Source organism: Peromyscus californicus, unplaced genomic scaffold (assembly GCF_007827085.1).
Source record: "Peromyscus californicus insignis strain IS unplaced genomic scaffold, ASM782708v3 Scaffold_7__1_contigs__length_154581171, whole genome shotgun sequence".
NCBI classification, from domain to species: Eukaryota; Metazoa; Chordata; class Mammalia; order Rodentia; family Cricetidae; genus Peromyscus; species Peromyscus californicus.
The window spans coordinates 1,820,320-1,839,576 of NW_026294595.1; the positions used below are offsets into that span (position 1 = coordinate 1,820,320).

Sequence of the window (19,257 nt, forward strand, 5' to 3'; positions counted from 1 at the left end):
TAAACAAATGTAACACATCTTTACATAGTTAAATATTCCACAGCACATGGCTTGGAACTACTTCTAACTCCAGCTCCAAGGGATCCAACATTATCTTCTGGCTTCCTTGAGTACCCACATAAACACAGAGATACAAACACGTATAAATATAAGTAAATAAGTAATAAAAGAAATAAGGCAAATTTTGTCAGTAAAGTTTGTTTCATTGAAATCAACATGGATTATGTTTATGGGCTCCACTTTTAGATTTGAAACTAATTGTTGACAAGTTGAAAAGGTGTTTTTCTTTTTTCTTGCAGGTGTAATCCAGAGAACAATTTTCAAACATCTTTGCTCATATTTGACACTGAGCAGTCAGGGGATTCAGGCATATGAGGAGGTATTGTCACACAAAACAGTGTCTAGTGAAGACGACAAGAAAGAGAGAGAAGGATCGGAAAAAGAAGCTAAAATACCATAGGAAACCATGGTGAGTGATGACTGGTATTTCTTTCATTTTTTAGTTATAAAAGATTATATAGTGTAAAATTGGAAATGTTAACAGTAAAGTAGTTAATGAACAGTTGTCTTGGTTTCCGTGCCTCAGATAAATATGGTTACTATACTTTTTTAACATGGTGTGTGTATGAAGGTCAGAGGACAGCTTAAGAGAAGTTGATCTCTCCCTTCTACTATGTGGGTCCCATGGATCAAACTCAGGTTGTCAGACTTTTTTTAATCTTTGGAAAAGATTAGAGGGAGCTGGGAGGTGGCTCAGAAGTTAAGAGCATTTCCTGCAGTGAACCTAGATTGGATTCTCAGTAAGCACATGGTGTCTGACAACCATTTCTTACTCTGGTTCTGGAGGGTCCAATGCCCTCTTCTGGCTTCTGTGGGTACTGCATGTGTGTGATGAAGCAGTCATACATGCTGTGTGGCAAAGCACCCACACACATGAAATTAATAATAAATCTTAAAAAAATGATTAGAAACCACATTTTAGAGCCCAAGCTACTGTATGCCATAACTCTCTCAATACAAAGAGTAGGAATGTTTTAAATAGTATTTTATAATAAAACTGGCATTAACAAATCACTATAGCTCAGTAACCTTGAATTTAAATAATTTCTATCTAGACTTTTACATGAAGTCCAGATTTCTTTCTCATGAAAATTAAATAACTTGTATACATGAATTGTGGAGGAGTTTCTAAAAACATGAATGTTTTAACTCGAAAGGTACCTTTTTTACATGCTTTTAAAATAATAGAATTAATTGTTGAATATACTAAGGAGTGTTAGAGTGAATGTCAAGGAAGCTTGGTTTTTGTGAGAGGTCATACTTTGAATTCATGGTGTTAGATGAAGTAATTATCTCTGGTGTCTTGGTCTTACTTTTTTTGTTGTTGTTTTTTGTTTTTTGTTTGTTTGTTTGTTTGTTTGTTTCGAGACAGAGATTCTCTGTGTAGCTTTGAAGCCTGTCCTGGAACTTCCTCTATAGACCAGGCGGGCCTCGAACTCACAGGGATCCGCCTGGCTCTGCCTCTTGAGTGCTGGGATTAAAGGCTGGTCTTTAAATTTTTAAATTATATTTTTGTGTATTGTGTGTGTGCGACCCCCCCCCCTCGCCTGTGTGTGTGTGAATTTGCATGCCATGGCATATATGTGAAGGTCAGAGGACAGCTTACAGAAATTGGGTCTCTTCCTCTACTATGTGAGTGCTATGGGTCAAACTCAAGACACTTAGTTGCAGGTGCCTTTACCAGCTGGTGCCTAGGATGAGATTTACTGAGTTTTTCCCCTTCATATTGTAGTTCTAGAGGATATTGTGTAAATTTTCTCCCTCCAGTAAGAGGTTTTAAAAGACATAAGTTAGGAGAAAAAGCATAAAATAATAATTACCAGTGTATTTTGAAATATGTTGTTTAATAATAACTTATTTCTTTAAGTGTTAATTTGCTTTTAAAAAGTTTTGCCAAGGTCTAAAATCAGGTAATTTGCTTTTATGGAGAAGAAATTCTGTAATATTTCAGAATGGTGGGGGGAAAATGTTAACTTGGGATTTTCCTTATTGGTTTTTTTTTTGTTTGTGAAATACAGAAAAAACAGTGTGACTTGTGTTGCCTTCCTTGTGAATTATCTGCTTCTAACTGAATTTAGTTTTGCTTTACTTGTAGTCTTTATAATCCTATGACTTAATGTCATATATATAAAATATATATATACACATATAAAGCTTTCTTTTATAGTTTATTTTATTTTTTAAATTTTAGTGTAGATGTTTGATGTAGAAATTTTGGGTTTTAATTAATTTGATTAATCATTTTTCTTTTTTATTGCTGCTTCTGAGTTTTAAGATTTGAACAATCATTTTTCTGTTTTATTTTATAGTTCTTCTGATCTAATTATCTTAATACTTAAACATGTTTATCTGGAGCTTATTGGATAAATCTTTCATGATTTTGATCGTGAATGCAATACATGTGTTAATTAGCTGGGGAAGTTGATTGCTTTGGAATTCATATTTTCCCCATTATGAAATTTGGATTGCTTCTTGTTTAAAGGCTTGCACCAACGATTTGATGTCAGATACTAAGCATTACCGCAGGGTTTTCCATATTTACATTATAAATTTGTATCGTCTATTGTTACTGTATTATACAGTCTTAATTAAAGGTCTGAGAATGTGTAGCACTTTGGGAGGTGGCTAGGTGTCATGTGTGAATCACCATCATTCATTTTTAGATATTTTTTTCCTTCTCTGAGACAGGGTTTCTCTGTGTAGCCCTGGCTGACCTGGAACTCACTCTGTAGACCAGGCTGGCCTCAAACTCACAGAGATCCCCTTGCCTCTGTCTCCTGAGTGCTGGGATTAAAGACGTGCGGCACCACCACCACAGAGTTTCTGGAGACTCTTGAGGCTACGATCTCATGTGGTATTTGATATGGATGACGGCTTGATTTTTTTTTTTTTTTTGTAGGGGTAATCAGAAAGCACAGGTTCAGCCAAAAGACATAGTGTGTACAGTGCTTTGTGTGACTGATTTAAACCCTATCATCACATGAGTGAAATAACTTCTATTTTGGGGTATGGGTTAGTAAAATAGGACTTTACTTTCCATTCATGAGCATAATTTTATTAACTGCTTTACAGTGGTTGGTGCTATGTTGACTTAAAACACTTAACGTTGTTATTCTTTCAAGGTGACATTCCTTTTGTTTTTTTCCTCCCCCTTCTGACAGAGATCTATTAGATCTTTTGCCAATGACGATCGCCATGTTATGGTGAAACATTCAACAATCTATCCATCTCCGGAGGAACTTGAAGCTGTTCAAAATATGGTGTCTACTGTTGAATGTGCTCTTAAACATGTCTCAGATTGGCTGGATGAAACAAATAAAGGCACAAAAACTGAGGGGGAGACAGAAGTAAAGAAAGAAGAGGCTGTGGAAAACTATTCCAAGTGAGTGTTGAATAGCTTTTATCAAGCTTTGCTCAGAAAAAATTGTGGGTCTTGTTGAGTTGGTGATGTGCTTGTTCTTTGAATTTTGTTATATGTGACATAACCAAGGAAGTCAATGTTTCATGACATTTTTCTCTATAGGAAACCCATGAGTAGATGAGAAAAGAAGGTGGTCCTCCAGGACCCCTTTTGAGAGGACATCAATGTTTGAAGGTTATGACAGGTTTTAGCCTCCTAAGTTCTAGAATAAATAGTAATGTTTTCTATTTCAAGAAAGTAATAAAATTACCATTTCTAGCTGGGCATGGTAGTGCACGCCTTTAGTCCCAGCACTCTAGGGGCAGAGGCAGCTGGATCGCTGTGAGTTTGAAACCAGCCTGGTCTACACAGTGAGTTTCAGGACAGCCAGGGCTACATAGTGAGAACCTACCTGTCTCAAAACAAAACAAAGCAAAAAATACCATTTGTGTCAGACATTTTGAAATCATAGTCTAGAAGAATATAGGAAAATATACTAGCAGCATTAACTATCTTTACCTTGTTAACTCACAGAACATAAATCTTTGTTGCACATTGTTATATAATGTTAATGTTCATTTTGTATATTTGTAGAAGGAAGGACTAATGGAAGCCTGGCCTTCTAACAGTTACATGAGAAGTGTTGTAAGGTAGCAATAGTAGCGATCCATAAGATGAAACCACAGTGCTGCCTGCAGTCAGATCATGAGATTCTATGTCATGCCAGTTTGGAGGTACTGTTTTGAGCCCTGTTACCGTGACTAGAGTAAGTCTCTACCTACTCTGGAAAACGAAGTTTATTTGATTGGTTATACCATAATTATAGGTTTAAAACCATTACTTTAGTCTTGGCTTATATAAATGGAAAGTAAAGGCTTCAGAATTTCCCTCCAGCTTTCAGTTCTGTTTACATCACTGTGGTAAGTACACAAGGAAGAGTAGGAGAAAATTGGTGAATGAATGGTCTGTACTGAAAGATAGTGCAGCCTTTTCCTCTTCATTTCAAAGATAAGCAGTGAGCTTCATGCTGAAGAGCATGGCAACTGCTGTTACATGTAACTGTACACATGTGTACAGTTTGGATTGTGTCTCAGTTTGTAGGTTCTTGTAACAAATCCAGTTTTTCTCAAATAAGATGCTTTAAAATGGTAATTCTTTAATTTGGGGCTCATGTTAATTGATGATATTTTCCAATGACTGCGTTAACTAGGGACCTATATACTTATAGTTGGCTCTCTGTATATATTATAGTTCTTATGCAAGTTAAGTCCTTAATGGTTTCCAGATTTAAATTGTAGCATTTATATTGCTTTTTCAAAATTTTGAAAAAGTTAGGGTTTTATACACATTTTATAACATGCCTCTTTCTACTGTTTATTATTTTTGAGTATATATTTCATGGAAGCTTGTACCTTTTAAATGCATCTTCTAATTTTTTTTTTGAGATTGACATAGTTTTAGAAAGCATTCAGACATTTTGCTTATTTAGATGAAGTTACTATGCTTTAATTAAATGCTTTTAAAAGAATATGTGCTCCACACTTTCATTCAGTCTTTAAAATACAGCTTTATGTTTGGATACTCCTTTTTTGTCTGTGTAAAGTCTTTGCATTTGTTGAAAAACCCCAGGTTGAGTGCTTATCTGTGATTTCCTGGTGGGACTCAAGGAACACAGAGTAGATCTGTTTCTTACTCTATGAATCAGGGGCTGATACGTCTTTAGGTTTAGAGCTGTGTTTTATGTACACTCGTATTTGGGCTCCTGGTCTATAAGTGTTACAAAGAGCATGAAAATCAGTGAGACTGGGCAGAACTTTTTTAAGCACAGTCTAGTGTCAGACACTTGTGCACAGCTGCTGTTAGTGATTTTCCTTGAATCTATTTGTTTACCTTTTTACAATCTGACTCCAGGGGTGCTAGGTCTCACAATTTACATGACTAGCAACGTTAGAACTGTTTTCTCAGTTCTAACTAATTTATTGTATTAGTTTGCTTGTTTTCCAGTAACTGTTAAATTCAGATTCATTATTTAAGTTCAGAACTTTTGAATTAGGGATTAATTTCTCTGCTCAACCATGCTGTCTTCTACATGTGGGATGTAAGATCAAACATGTCATGACTATAATTTAGAATTTAATAAATGAGCTAACAATGGCTATTTACATTTACTGTGTGCTACCTACTAGTCCAGATCATTTTATATTATCTTTCATTAAACAAACTAGTCTGTTACTATTGTTTCTCTTTTTTATGCTGACATTTTACTTATTAAATTTCCACCATTTTACATTTGCTCATGAAGAGAGTTAACTCAGAGACATTAATGAATTTTAACTTGAAGATTACTCTTCTCTCTCTCTCTCTCTCTCTCTCTCTCTCTCTCTCTCTCTCTCTCTCTCTCTCTGTGTTGGCAAAAGTAGTTTCTGCCTTCCAGATTCCCCTTGCTTCCTGTTTCCCTTACTTAGGAGTGGACTTGAGCATTCGAGGCAAATACTCTACCATTGAGCTATATCTCATCCATTTTTTCTTCGTATCTGTGCTTCAGTTTCCTCTAGATAAAGTACAGAGGAGGGAGAGATAAAATGTTGTTGTTTCTGGTAATCAGAAAAAGCTTTAATCCTAGCAGTTGGGAGGCAGAGGCAGGTGGATCTCGGAATTTGAAGCTAGCCTGGTCTACAGGGCCAGCCAGGGCTACACAGAGAAAGCCTGTCTTAAAAGAAAGGGGTAGGGAGAGACAAGGGGGGGGAAAAAGGAAGACTTTATTAAGGAGGTAGTATTTGGAAATAGCTCAGAGGATCTGGTAGGGTTTTGGTAACAGTGAAGGCAAAAGCAAAAATCTCAGCAAAGGTTTAGATGTGAAATAGCCATAGGGACTGTTTAAGAAACATTATTTACTGAGGTTTTAATATATGTTGAGCCTCTGACAAAGTTCCTTGCTTACATTGAATTCTATGAGAACTGCTATATGAGAAAAGGTTTAGTCTTGTTTTATGGAGAAGGAAGCAAGCTCAAAGAAGTCAAGTATGTGTAATTAATTCATCCCCTCTTCTTGTATAATATTAGAGGGACCAGCCTTAATATTAATACTTCCCAGGGGCTCAGAAAAGAAACTATGAACGGTGAAGACTGTTTTTGGGAAATAGAATCTCAGCACACTGAGCTCTATAGTCCACTTGCTTTAATTCCTCTGGCATAACATCCTATTTATGCAGCTTCAGTTCTCTTCTCGTGCCTAGCTCCTTTCTTGCCTGATTTCTCTCTATATTTATCTACTGCTTCCTCTAAGTTCTATCTTAAGTCTCTCATCTTAATTCTGCCTCATCTAGGTCCTTTTCATCTCGTTCTTACCCAGCTAGTACTCTTTCTCATCTTCCATCTCATCCATACGTTCTCTCTGGTTCAAATCCTCCTTATCTCTCTCCGTTCTCCGTCTCTAAGTTCTCCACATTCCTCCTAAGTCTCCCAGGAATTCAGTTATAAACCCAAGCAATAGCAATCCCCTGGTCGAGTAAACTCACCAGGCTTGAATTCTACGGGGTCATAAAGGCAGGTAAGAATTTTCCTCAGGCAGTGACTACCAGGCTTTCTTTTATAATCCAAAATGGGAATGGTAAAAGAGGAAGTCAACTGAGTGCTGATGACCAGTTAGTATATCAAAAAAGGGATCTATGTGCTCAGTCTATATTCCTAGAAGTGGTTAGGTAAGAAGTTAGAGGCCTATTAGTAAGTTTGTATAAGAAAGGAGGGTCTTGCCCTAAATTGCATAAGAAATAAAAGCTGTCCGCCTGACCTAGGAGACAGGTGTAGTTTTGTATGGCCTTGGATGCTTGATAGACATTTTAGATAAATATACTGTTAGGAGTTCTTTGGAAGCACACAAGAAAATTATTTTAGGAATCAGCTCACACACACACACACACACACACACACACACACACACACACACACACACACACACACAAGCTAAAATATCACCAAGACTTCTTAAGCCATGGCTTGACCTTTGGAGAAGTCCTTGGCTTTTCCAAGTAGTAGCTTTTGTGATAGTAGCTGAATTCCATTACGATTTCCTGCAGCTTGCAGCACCCTCTCACACAGTAATAGAGCCAAGATGCAAACCAGGAAGCCAGGAAGTCTTCTAGACTGCCTGCTACTGTGTTGAATGTCCAAATGTTCAGAGGGACATGAAGGAAAATACATGGGATGTCATCCAAAAGAGCGGTTTTGGGAGGTTATGTAGTATTCTGCATGGAATAGATCAAAGGTGCTAGAGGTAAGGCTGGTAAGGAAGAAGTTATTCAAATAGTCTAGTTGAGAACTTGAACAAACTAGTTTGAAGGCAAAATTTTTGAGGATGATTATGCAGACCAGACTGTACACATTAGGGAGCCAGAGAGGGTGAGACAGTAGAGTAAGGAACAATCCAAGATGACTGACAGTCTAACAGTTGCTTGCACTTATCTTCATCTCAACTTGCACTGTCTTTGTTTATTGAATCTCCCCTATGGCTTAGGCACCGAGTAGCTAGTTAATTTTTAACTTCCTGTCTATTTTGCACCACAATATACTCTCTTCTTCATTTCATTCTCAACTTCACTTATTTTTGACTAACTGGTGATTCCTTGCTTCTAAACCGCACCCCTCTAGTCTAACCAAATCAAACCTTCAGCTGCCTTGCTTGCCATCTCTAATTGTAACTGTTTCCTTGAGAAGCAACCACAGAATGTAAAGTGCTTGAGTATTATGGTCAGCTCTCCTGAGTTTAAGTTCAGGCATTGACATGTTACTTTAAAAAAATAAGTTTATTTATAATGTGTGTTGGGGTAGTGTTGTGGTGTGTGTATGTGCATGTGTGTGTTTCACGTGTTGGGGCCACAGATTGATGTTGGGTTTTCTTTCCCTCTGTCTCTCTCTTCCTCCTATGTTCTTTAAAAATTTTTTTTTTTTTTTTTTTTGGTTTTTCGAGACAGGGTTTCTCTGTGTAGCTTTGCGCCTGTCCTGGAACTCACTTGGTAGCCCAGACTGGCCTCGAACTCACAGAGATCCGCCTGGCTCTGCCTCCGGAGTGCTGGGATTAAAGGCGTGTGCCACCACCGCCTGGCACTTAAAATGTTTTAAAACATCTCTCACTAGTCACCAACCGCCAGGGAATGTTCCCATATCTGCTTCCCCAGTGTTCCTGCACTCAGCTTTTTTGTGGGTGCTGGGGATTAGATTTCAGGTCATCATGCTGTATGGCAAGCACTTCACCCACTGAGCCATTTCCCCCAGTCTTTCTCATAGGTTCTTTAGTTTATTGCTAAAAATTACAGAAGTTTAAAAAACAGCAGTTGAAAAATGTTGGAGGGGTTTCAGTGTTCTTGGGATTCTTGAGTAAGAGATGTCATAATGAATTAAAGTATCTATAGTGTGACATATGATCCTTGTTCAGTCTTTAGGGAAAAGTAACTTTAAATGTGAGAGCCTTAAATCTGAGGTTTAATTTGTAGATTTTTGGATGTCTGGGTATACATAATAGTTTATTTATGTAGGTATTCAGGAAGCCAAGTGATGATTAATTGTAGCTTGGGAAATAGGTTATAGAAATAATAATACAGGCTTTTTATTTGTAGGGATCAAGGTGGCCGGACATTGTGTGGTGTAATGAGGATTGGCTTGGTTGCAAAAGGCTTGCTGATTAAAGATGATATGGACTTGGAGCTGGTTTTAATGTGCAAAGACAAACCCACGGAAACCCTGCTAAATACAGTCAAAGATAACCTTCCTATTCAAATTCAGGTAAGTACTTTTTAACTGCATTTGAGAATTTGTAAAGGGTTGAGAAACAGTGATCTTGATGACTATTAACAAGAATTGTTAAGTCAGGTATAAAGATACGTATAAAAAAAAGAATGCCAGCATGATTTGGTCAGTGAGGAACTCACATTTAAAGCACATTTCTGGTGACTTATACTCAGGATATATTTACCAAAATAAGGACATTAATATACAGTCTTTTTTTGATTTTTCGAGACAAGATTTCTCTGTGTAACAGTCCTAGCTATCCTAGAACTCACTCTGTAGCCCAGGCTGGCCTTGAACTCACAGAGATCTGCCTGCCTCTGCCTCCCAAGTGCTGGAATTAAAGGTGTGTGCCACCACCACATGGCTAATATACAGTCTTAAACCTTTCAGGCATGTCTTGCTTAGACTCTCCATCTCCCCACCCCCAGACTATGTATGTCTCTGAGTATTATAAAACTCTTGGAGCTGGGTGGTGGTGGCACATGCCTTTAATCCCAGCACTCAGGAGGCGGAGGCAAGTGGATCTCATATGTTTGAGGACAACCTGGTCTACAGAGTGATTTCCAGGACAGCTAGGGATTCATAGAGGAACCCTGTCTCCGGAGGTGGGGGTTGGGGTTGGGGGTGCAGGGTCCAAACAACTGTAGATAATTTCATGATACTTTAAAAGTTATTTTGAATTTAAAAATGATTTGAAGATTTGTAGGCTGGAGAGATGTCTCAGAGGTTAAGAGCACTGAGCACTCTTCCAGAGGTGTTGAGTTCAGTTCCCAGCATCCTGCATGGTGACTCACAACCATCTAGTATGAGATCTGGTGCCCTCTTCTGGCTTGCAGGTGTACATGCAGGCAAAACACTGCATAAGTAATAAATAAATAAATAAATAGATCTTAAAAAATGTTTAAAAAGTGGAAGATTTGGTTAAAAATTTTAATTTATTATTGTTTTTTTGCGTGTGTGTATTTGTGCATATGTGTGTACATATGTGAAGCTGGAGGACAACTTTGTGGGGCCAGTTCCCTCCTGCCTTTGTGTGGGTTCTGGGAACTGAACTCAGGCTATCAAGTTAGCATGCTTTGATAGCCTTTGACTGTTGAACCCTCTTGCAGGTCCTAAGAACTAGTTAATTTAAAGTCACCCATTTGTTAAGTTTATGGAAAGTCACTCACTATTCCTGGTGGTTTCCAAATTGTTTTCACATTGGGTTGGGTTTAGAAAGTTCTAATGCTGGCCTGCTCTTGGGTTCTGGCTACCTTAAGACCTACTTTGCCACCTATCCCAGAGATGTGTTCAACAATGATTAGGAAGTTGAGATTGTCTTTCATTTCAATTATGTGTTATCTGTAGCTTCTTGGTAATTTAGGCTGTATTCATATCTGTGTCACAGAAATAGATGTCATCCCATAAGTCTAAACTTTTGAGTTGGTCACAGCTCACCTGTCCGTCCATGCTTGCTTGCTTGCTTCATTTATTCATTCTTGAAGAATAATGTATTATTAAAGATTTTTATTTTATATGTATGAGTGTTTTCCCTGTGTGTATGGGTGTTCAGAAGACGTCATTGGATCCCCTGGAACTGGAATTAACAGCAGTTGTGAACTGACATGTTGGTGCTGGGAACTGAGCCTGGGTCTTCTGAAAGAACAGCCAGTGCTCTAAACCACTGAGACATCTCTCTAGCCCTCTTTTGTTTCTTTTTAAATTTGTATTTCTTCTAAACGAGGCAGATGCCTTTAAAAAAAAAAGTTGTTTTTTTGTTTTTTTTTTTGGTTTTCGAGATAGGGTTTGTAACATGAATCTTAAAAGGTCTTATTAATAAAACAAACCCGGAGCCAGGTATTGAGGTGAACGCTGAAAGATCAGAGAGACAGAACAGGCCACAGCTAACCTCACCTTGCTAACTTCTCAGCCGATCCTGTTTCCTCACACTGGAAGCCTCTGATTCCTCAATCCAGAATGAATCTCAGCTGAACTAAAAGCCTACAAGCTTAACCAGGCTCTAGTTCCTGGTCCTCACGCCTTATATACCTTTCTGCTTCCCGCCATCACTTCCTGGGATTAAAGGCGTGAGTCACCATGCCTGGCTATTTCCAGTGTGTCTTTGAACTCAGAGAGATCTGGATGGATCTTTGCCTCTAGAATTCTAGGATTAAAAGTGTGTGGGCCACCATTTTCTGGCCTCTGTCTAGTGGCTGTTCTGTTCTCTGACCCCAGCTAAGCTTATTAGGGTGCACAGTATATTGGGGAACACAATATCACCACAAGAGTTTCTCTGTGAAACAGTCCTGTCTGTCCTGAAATTCACTCTGTAGACCAGGCTGGCTTCAAACCTACAGAGACCAGTCTGCCTCTGCTTCCCAAGTGCTGGGATTAAAGGTGTATGCCACCACTGCCCAGCTTAATTTGCAAGTTTTAAAAAAATTAAAAATAGAAAAATCAGTGTATATTCATTGTACAAAATATTAGATTTTATTGGGTGATTCTGATACATATGGACCATGTACTTTGATTCTATTCATCACCTATTTGTTTCCTTCTTTTGCTGTTCTCCTTCTTGCCCCTTCCCAAATGTCCTCCCTTTGCTTTCAAACAAACAAACAAACAAACAAACAAACAAACAAACAAACAAATGCTTCTCCTGACTATTTGCTTGCTGTGGAAATACAAGAGTTAGTTCTCTCTACAATGTAGATTCTGAGGATGGAATTTAGGTCATCAGGCTTCGGGAGCAAGCATCTTTAGCCATTAGAGCTAGCTGTCTTGCTACCCTGCTTTCCCCTTTTTAAAGTCTAGATTCTCATAAGAAAGAAAACATAAAGAAGGGGTCTGGAGAACTAGCTCAGTGGTTAAAAGCACTTGCTATTTTGCAGAGGACACAGGTTCAGTTCCCAGCCCTCACAAAGGTGACTCAGAGCTATCCAGGGTATCTGATGTCCTCTTCTGGCTTTCATGGGCACTGCACATGTGGTGGACTAACATACACATAAGCAAAATATTCATATACATTAAATGAAAATAAATAAAACTTTAAAAAATAAGAGACTGCACATACTATTTGTCTTTGTGACCCTGTCTTATTTTGCCCACATGATGCTTTCTGGTTCCATCCTTGTTCTTGCAAATGATATAACTTAATATTTGTTGAGTAATATTCTATTGTGTAAAAGGGGCCTTTCCCCCTAGTTATGTAATTTTTTTATAGTTTATTACTGGGTCCCTTTCTCTATATTGTACATGTACATAGTAACTGAACTTCAAAACTGTTTTTTATGCCTCTGTTGATCAAATTCTGACTTTAAAGGCTCTTATATTAACTTTTGGGATACTATTTTATTTTGTTTTAAGTCTGAAAATATACTTTCCTAAATAAGACTATATTTGACTTTTCTATTTTTAATTTTGGTGGGACAGTGTTTTTCTTCTTTTAATAATTTATTTACTTTTATTTGCATTGATAATTTGCCTGCATGTATGCCTGTGTGAGGGTGTTAGATCTTGCAGTTACAGACAGTTGTGAGCTGCCATGTGGGTGCTGGGAATTGAACCCAGGTCCTCTGGAAGACCTGAACCACTGAGCCATTTCTCTAGCCCAGAGCAGTGTCTTTTTAATCTGTTAAAAGTATTTAGTTTCTTCCTGCCTTCCAGCCTCCCTCCCTTCTTTCCATCTTTCTTTTATAACTCTTGTGACATTTGAAGATGGAGAGTGATAAGCTGAGTGAATTACAGGAAAAAGGGTTTTGATAAGGTAAGTTTAGTAACATGTTTGGGGCTAATAACACTTTTTAGGGTTTTTTTTTTTTTTGAGAGGCAGGGTCTTCCTACGTAGCCCTGGCTGTCCTGGTACTTTGTGTAGACCAAGATGACCTAGAACTCTGTAAACCAGGCTGGCCCTTGAACTCACAGATATTCACTTGCTTCTGTCTTTCCAGTGCTAGGATTAAAGGTGTGTGCTACCAGACCTGGCTCATGACAATACATTGTGTTAACAGAATAGTAATACAATTCCTCTTGTTTCAGGGTTTTTTTTTTCCCCCCGAGACAGGGTTTCTCCATGTAGCTTTGCACCTTTCCTGGAACTCACTCTGTAGCCCGGGCTGGCCTGGAACTTACAGAGATCCACCTGGCTCTGCTTCCCAAGTACTGGGATTAAAGGCGTGCACCACCACTGCCCGGCTTTGTTCCAGGTTTTTATTGTTTAGGAATTTATCTGTTTCTACTTTAGTGTAATGAGCATTGTTACTTTTGAGTCTATAATAAAGTAATGATTAAAGTATCAGCTAGGTTCCTGTTCTCTCTTAGTGAGGCTTGTTTTGTCGTATTCATCCTCAGGTATTCCAGGCTGGAAAAAAGGAGTACACTGCTATACTATTACTCTGAAAGTCTATCCCATTTCTTTAGCTTTGTAGATACAGTTCCAGTCTAAACAATAGTGCTTTCTCTGTGCAGGTTGCACTTGTTGAACTCTGCATTGTTTCTTTCTCAAGTGAGGATCTTTACTTTTAGGTACCACAGTTTTAAAATGTTATTGTTGATCTAGTAAGTCTTCAAGGACAAATCCCAAAAGAGAGTATAGATTATGCAGACCATCTCAAATTTTAGGAACTTTGTACTTTCTAGTCTAAGAGAGGACTAAAAAGACATAAATATTCTGAGATCCTTGAAGGGTTATGTTAGAAGAGGTGGAAGAGGCTTGAACACTTAGGGTGTGGATATTATGAGACACGTATTTTAATTTAATATAGTCATTATAGCTTCCCAACAATGAATTTTCTGTATCTGGGTGAAGGTACATTTCATTGGAAAAATGGTAATCTTAATTGTGTGTTGATGTTAAGAGTAAGTTATACAAATGTACTCACATTTCTCTCTAAGCATACATAATTATTGTAATATTTCAGGAAATAATTTTTAGTGTGACCTTCACAAATGTCTACTACTGTACTAGTTGTGTGTGTTTGTGTGTGTGAAAGTGTGTGAAATAATAATCTCTGATAGGACCTTCCTTTCTTACAGACTAAATACCTTTTCTGAATACCTACTCTAGGAACAGTTTGGTTATTTACTACCTTAATATAATTGAGGTGGAAATACACCCTTTTCTCTCTGTACTCTTTTCCAAGGTGATTTTAGAGCTTCTTTGAACAAGGGAGGCAGAGAATGACAAACCCAGTAACCTTTGAAGTCAGTCTAGTCCAAACTCCTATGTTTATTTACTTTGGATATGTCTTATAATTGACAATTTTAGTTTGACTTCCAATAGATATTTTAAAATTAAAAAAAATTTATGTGCATTGGTGCTTTGCTTACATTTATGTCTGTGTGAAGGTGTCAGGTCTCCTGGAACTGGAGTTACAGGCAGGACTGAGTTGTATTTTAGGTGCTGGGAATTGAACCTAGGAAGAGCAGCCAACCCTTAACAACTGAACCATCTCTCCAGGTTGAGTAGGTATCTTCGTGTGTGTGTGTGTGTGTGTGTGTGTGTGTGTGTGTGTGTGTGTGTGTGTGTGTGTGTATGTATGTGTATACACGCACACACTTGCATGTGGAGATCAGAGAACAGTTTGGTGTGTTCCTCTTCCTCAAATACTGAAAACCGTGTTTTTGAGACAGAATCTCTTGGTGTGTGACCTGGGGCTCCCTAATTAGGATAGGCAGGATGGCTGGCTATAAAGCCCCAGGGATTCATCTGTACCCACCTCCCCAGTTCAGGGTTTCTAGGCAGGTGCCACTGTTCCTGTTACTTATTTTTATTTGGTTTTGTGTGCACCATGTATGTGATGCCCAAGGAGCCAGAAGAGGGCATCAGGTCCTCTGCAACTGGAGTTCTAGATGGTTGTGAGCCACCATGTGGGTGCTGGGAGCGGAACCCTGGTCCTCTGCAAGAGCAGCAAGTGCTGTTAACCACTGAGCCATCTCTCCAGCCCTGTCTATTGTTTTATGTGGGTGCTGGGATCAGACTTGAGTCTTTGTGCTTGTGTGGTAAGCACTCCATAACCAGCTCATCTCTCCAGCCCTTTAACAGATAACTTTAATGATTTTTTCCCCCATTGGCATAATGAATGTAAACAGTTTGTGTGTGTGTGTGTGTGTGTGTGTGTGTGTGTGTGTGTGTGTGTGTGTGTGAATTTCACTTCTGGTTCTTTCATTCATGGTGAGGTCTTTTCTTTCTTTGGCTTCTTCTGTTCAGCACTAGGGTAATGAGTTTTCTTTTTCTTACTTTTTGGGAAGTACTTAATATTAAAACTGTATTTTTTGTAAATGATGGAGTTCTTTTAGAACACACCTTGTATTATTTCCTTCAGCCTATTTTATGTCAGTTAATATATATTAAACTTGATCATTAAGAAATGCCTTGTAGGATTTATTTAGTTATAATTTAATGTCCAATAATATTTAATATATGATTTGGATTATTTTATGAAAGCCCTAGGATTGTATGTTTATCTCCATGTATGTTAAAAGCAGCAATGTAAATTTCCCTGTGGATGTCATTTGCATTATCTCATAATGATAAGTCTCAGTGGAATGACTTCTGAGATCTATTGTAATTATACGAGGCAACTGTTTGTACTCATTCTTTCATGTGAAGATAAGTCATTCATACTTTCTTGATTTACTTTAGAAATTTGTATAATCAATTTCATAAGTCCTTGGCAAGTAGTTTCAATTGTTCTGTAAATAGTGCTATAATTTTGGAGAGCATTTCAAGTTATCTACTGCTGTATAATAATTTACAGGAATCATTTCAAGAATAATTATACTCTTGTAACGCTGTTGGTGACATTTTACATTGAAGAAAAATGGTTTTAAATATTGTTTCATAATTGTCTGCATGGTAGACATTATGGTCCTTTTTTGAGGGATGGAAAATGAATTTGCTTAAGTTGAGAGAGGTTATCCCTGAAGTAAGGAACTAGTTAGAGTTGTGGATTTCATTTACTCTTTGGCTTAGTGATACTAATAGTAATATTCATGAACTTAGCACAAGTTTTCCCTTTTAGGGATTTTAATATGATTGAGTGTTTTTGATATCTTGGTGACTTTCAGAAACTGACAGAAGAGAAATACCAAGTGGAACAATGTATAAGTGAAGCTTCTATTATAATTCGGAACACGAAAGAACCCACACTGACCTTGAAGGTGATACTTACTTCCCCTTTAATTAGGGACGAATTGGAGAAGAAGGATGGAGGTACATGTGTGTATATATATACACATACATACATATCTATGTTTTGTTTTGCTTATTTAACAGCTCTTTTCTGTACTTTGCTAACTAATCCTTGAGATTTAGGAGGTTACAGACTTCATTTGCTTGTGTATGCCACCCCATGATATTTTTAAAGTTTTGTTTTTACATAGTATATTTTGCAGTTTCAGAGACCTATGTACCATGTTGCTTTAACTCTGCTTTCATTTTTTTAGATTTTGATGAACTGCTTTCCCTTGTCTAGTGTAACTTCAAGTTATTGGTATCTGCTAACCTGTTCTACTATACTGGCCTACTGGTCAGATTCAGGATTAAATGTGGTTTAAAACAATTATTTTTAAATTTGCTTGCTTATTTTGAAACTACTCACTTGCATGTTGTGTTTGACTTCTAATAATTATATACTTTTAAAAATTTTGGTTACTTGTGTGTAGATTTGGTTTATAGAATAATGAAAAAGAATTAGTGAATATATTTTACTCAATAATCTTTCATCTTCAGAGAGTGTATGTACACACACATACATATATATACACACATATATATACATGCAAATTTTTATTTTGGAGATAGGAGCTTACTGCATAGCTTTGGTTGGCTTGAAACTCACTATGTGGAATTGGATGGTCTCAAACTCACAGAGATCTGCCTGCCTCTACTGCCTCAGTGCTGGGATTAAAGGCTTGGGCCAACCACCTGCCTTCAATAAATTTTTGAGAAGCTTTTTACTCTGTTACATTTTGAATAAGATGTATGTTAAAAAAAAATCACTGTATGACACTGCCATGGTCATAAATGTAGAATGAGAAATTCCTTAACTGTTGGTAGTTTTGAAAAGTAGTGAAATATGTGTGGTGAGCTTCATTTTCTTTCTTTCTTTTTTTTTTTTTATCTTGTCAAGTTAGCTTTTTTTGTACTCTTAGTATTGTTCAAAGAAACATGCCACATGATACTTTTCCTGTGTTGGACCTTTGACCAACTGGCCACTCTGTTGTAACAATTTAGAGGCCCTATGGTATATATGGGCCAGTAGGATATTTGCCCTTTTCCATTTATCAGATTTCAACAAATCTCATTGCATACCCCTTTACCATAAATACCACTAAAGTGAAAAGGAGTATAGGTCAGTTTTGTAGTTTATTTCAAACTGTTGATTAGTATAGAAAAAGGCACACTTAACTGTGAAGTAGATTTTTGAATTTTAGTTCCTAGACATGAATCATAGAATCCTGGAACTAAAATAGATGGTCACCTTTTTAAAATTTTTTTTTTTTTTGAGTGAGAGGTGGGTTAGGTTGTGTGGTTGACTAAAATCAGAAATTTTTATAAATCAGATACATTTTTGAGGCATATTTAAATAAAAATACATCCAATCTATAATTGTTTAATACCCATATTTTACCCCTTACTCAACATGTCTGTAGCACCTTGGAAGAACCAGTCTCTTAAATGGCTTAATTTTTTTTTTAACATCAGATCTAGGATTTCTGGTTTCTGGTGTGCCAAGATGTAATAATTTTGGTAAGCTGTGTTCTCCTTGACCCTGTCGTACAGAACCAACCATTTCTATGTAGAGCTGTAATTATAGGTGATACTAAACATTATTTTTCAAAGATTTTTTTTTTTTAATTTTCTTTTGATGTTTCGAGACAGGATTTCTCTGTGTAGTCTTGGTTGTTCTAGAACTTTCCCTGTAGACCAGGTTGGCCTCAAACTTACAGAAATCTGCTTGCCTCTGCCTCCCCAGTGCTGGGACTAAAGGTGTGCACCGCTACCACCTGGCTGTAAACATTGTTTTTCTATTGAGAGGTGTTTGTTTGATCTGCTCTTTGTGTTACCTCTTTGAAGGTATTAGGAAAATATAAAGCTTTTTCTCTTGTGGTTTTGTGTACTCGCATAGGATTTTTGTATAGCTGTCAGTGTTGATTCCCTCAGGCTTAACCTGTTGCCTTTAAAAAAAAACAAACCAAAAAAAAAAAAAACCTTAATTTTGGTTCAGAGAAGCTGAAAACAGGCTCTTAGTGTATTATACCTTTCTGGGGCACTATTAATCATAGAATGGGATTTGTGTCAAACAGAGTCGCAGTGTTTGTTTAAGGTGTTTTGAGTTACTGAGGATCTTAAGGCCTCCATGTGCTGACTCATTAGCTGATATGTGAGCTTAGGTGAGCTTGGAGCTGATGTTTAACAGATGTTACTTCTCTTTTTGAATAGCAGGAAGATTTGCTTTGCTGTTCCTAACATCCCAGCCCCGCTGACCAACTTGATATTTTACAGCTTATTCATTTTGTCTAATCTGGGCTTTGTCATATTTTTGTCTATATTCCTGGGCAACTTGGAGCATCCAACATAATTGAGCATCTGCAATCTGGATTACGCAGTTCTGTTTGTTCACCTAGACACTACTCTTTGCCTTGATGTAACCCTTTCCGTCTCCATAGGATTGGAAACACAAAGCACATTGAGTTTTCAGGGATGCCTGGCACTGAAAGTTAGTGTCCTCTTCCCTTCTGTCCATTTTCTTTCTCAGAGTTAAATAATGGCCCCAAGACACTTTGTCATAGTATTCTAACTTGCTTTACCACTCCCAAATACACAGTTTGCAGTTTATACACAAGTCATCTATTTTTCTTCCCTTTCTTAACTTGCTAAATGACTTTGACAGAATCTAAACGAGAGGAAAGGAAGGTTGAGAACAGACAGAATATTTTCTGTGTAGAAATAGATAACCATTCACTTCAAACCACCATTTATTTTGTAAGTTGTCAAGAGTGAATAAAGATTATCCTTTTTAAAAAAATGT

At 37.4% G+C, this 19,257-nt stretch overlaps 1 protein-coding gene across 9 annotated transcripts in view; it reads left to right on the plus strand.

The window, feature by feature from the left end:
- Positions 1-19,257, plus strand: part of Strbp (spermatid perinuclear RNA binding protein) — a 142,263-nt gene that overhangs the window by 58,187 nt on the left and 64,819 nt on the right. For all 9 annotated transcript variants that reach the window (XR_008215476.1, XM_052726625.1, XM_052726620.1 and 6 more), the window contains 4 exons: positions 300-469; positions 3,222-3,442; positions 9,073-9,238; positions 16,292-16,436. Coding sequence is in view for 8 of the 9 variants with exons in the window: in XM_052726625.1 (XP_052582585.1) it covers positions 467-469; positions 3,222-3,442; positions 9,073-9,238; positions 16,292-16,436 (535 nt within the window). In the remaining variant the exon portion in view is untranslated. The remainder of the gene's footprint in view (positions 1-299; positions 470-3,221; positions 3,443-9,072; positions 9,239-16,291; positions 16,437-19,257) is intronic.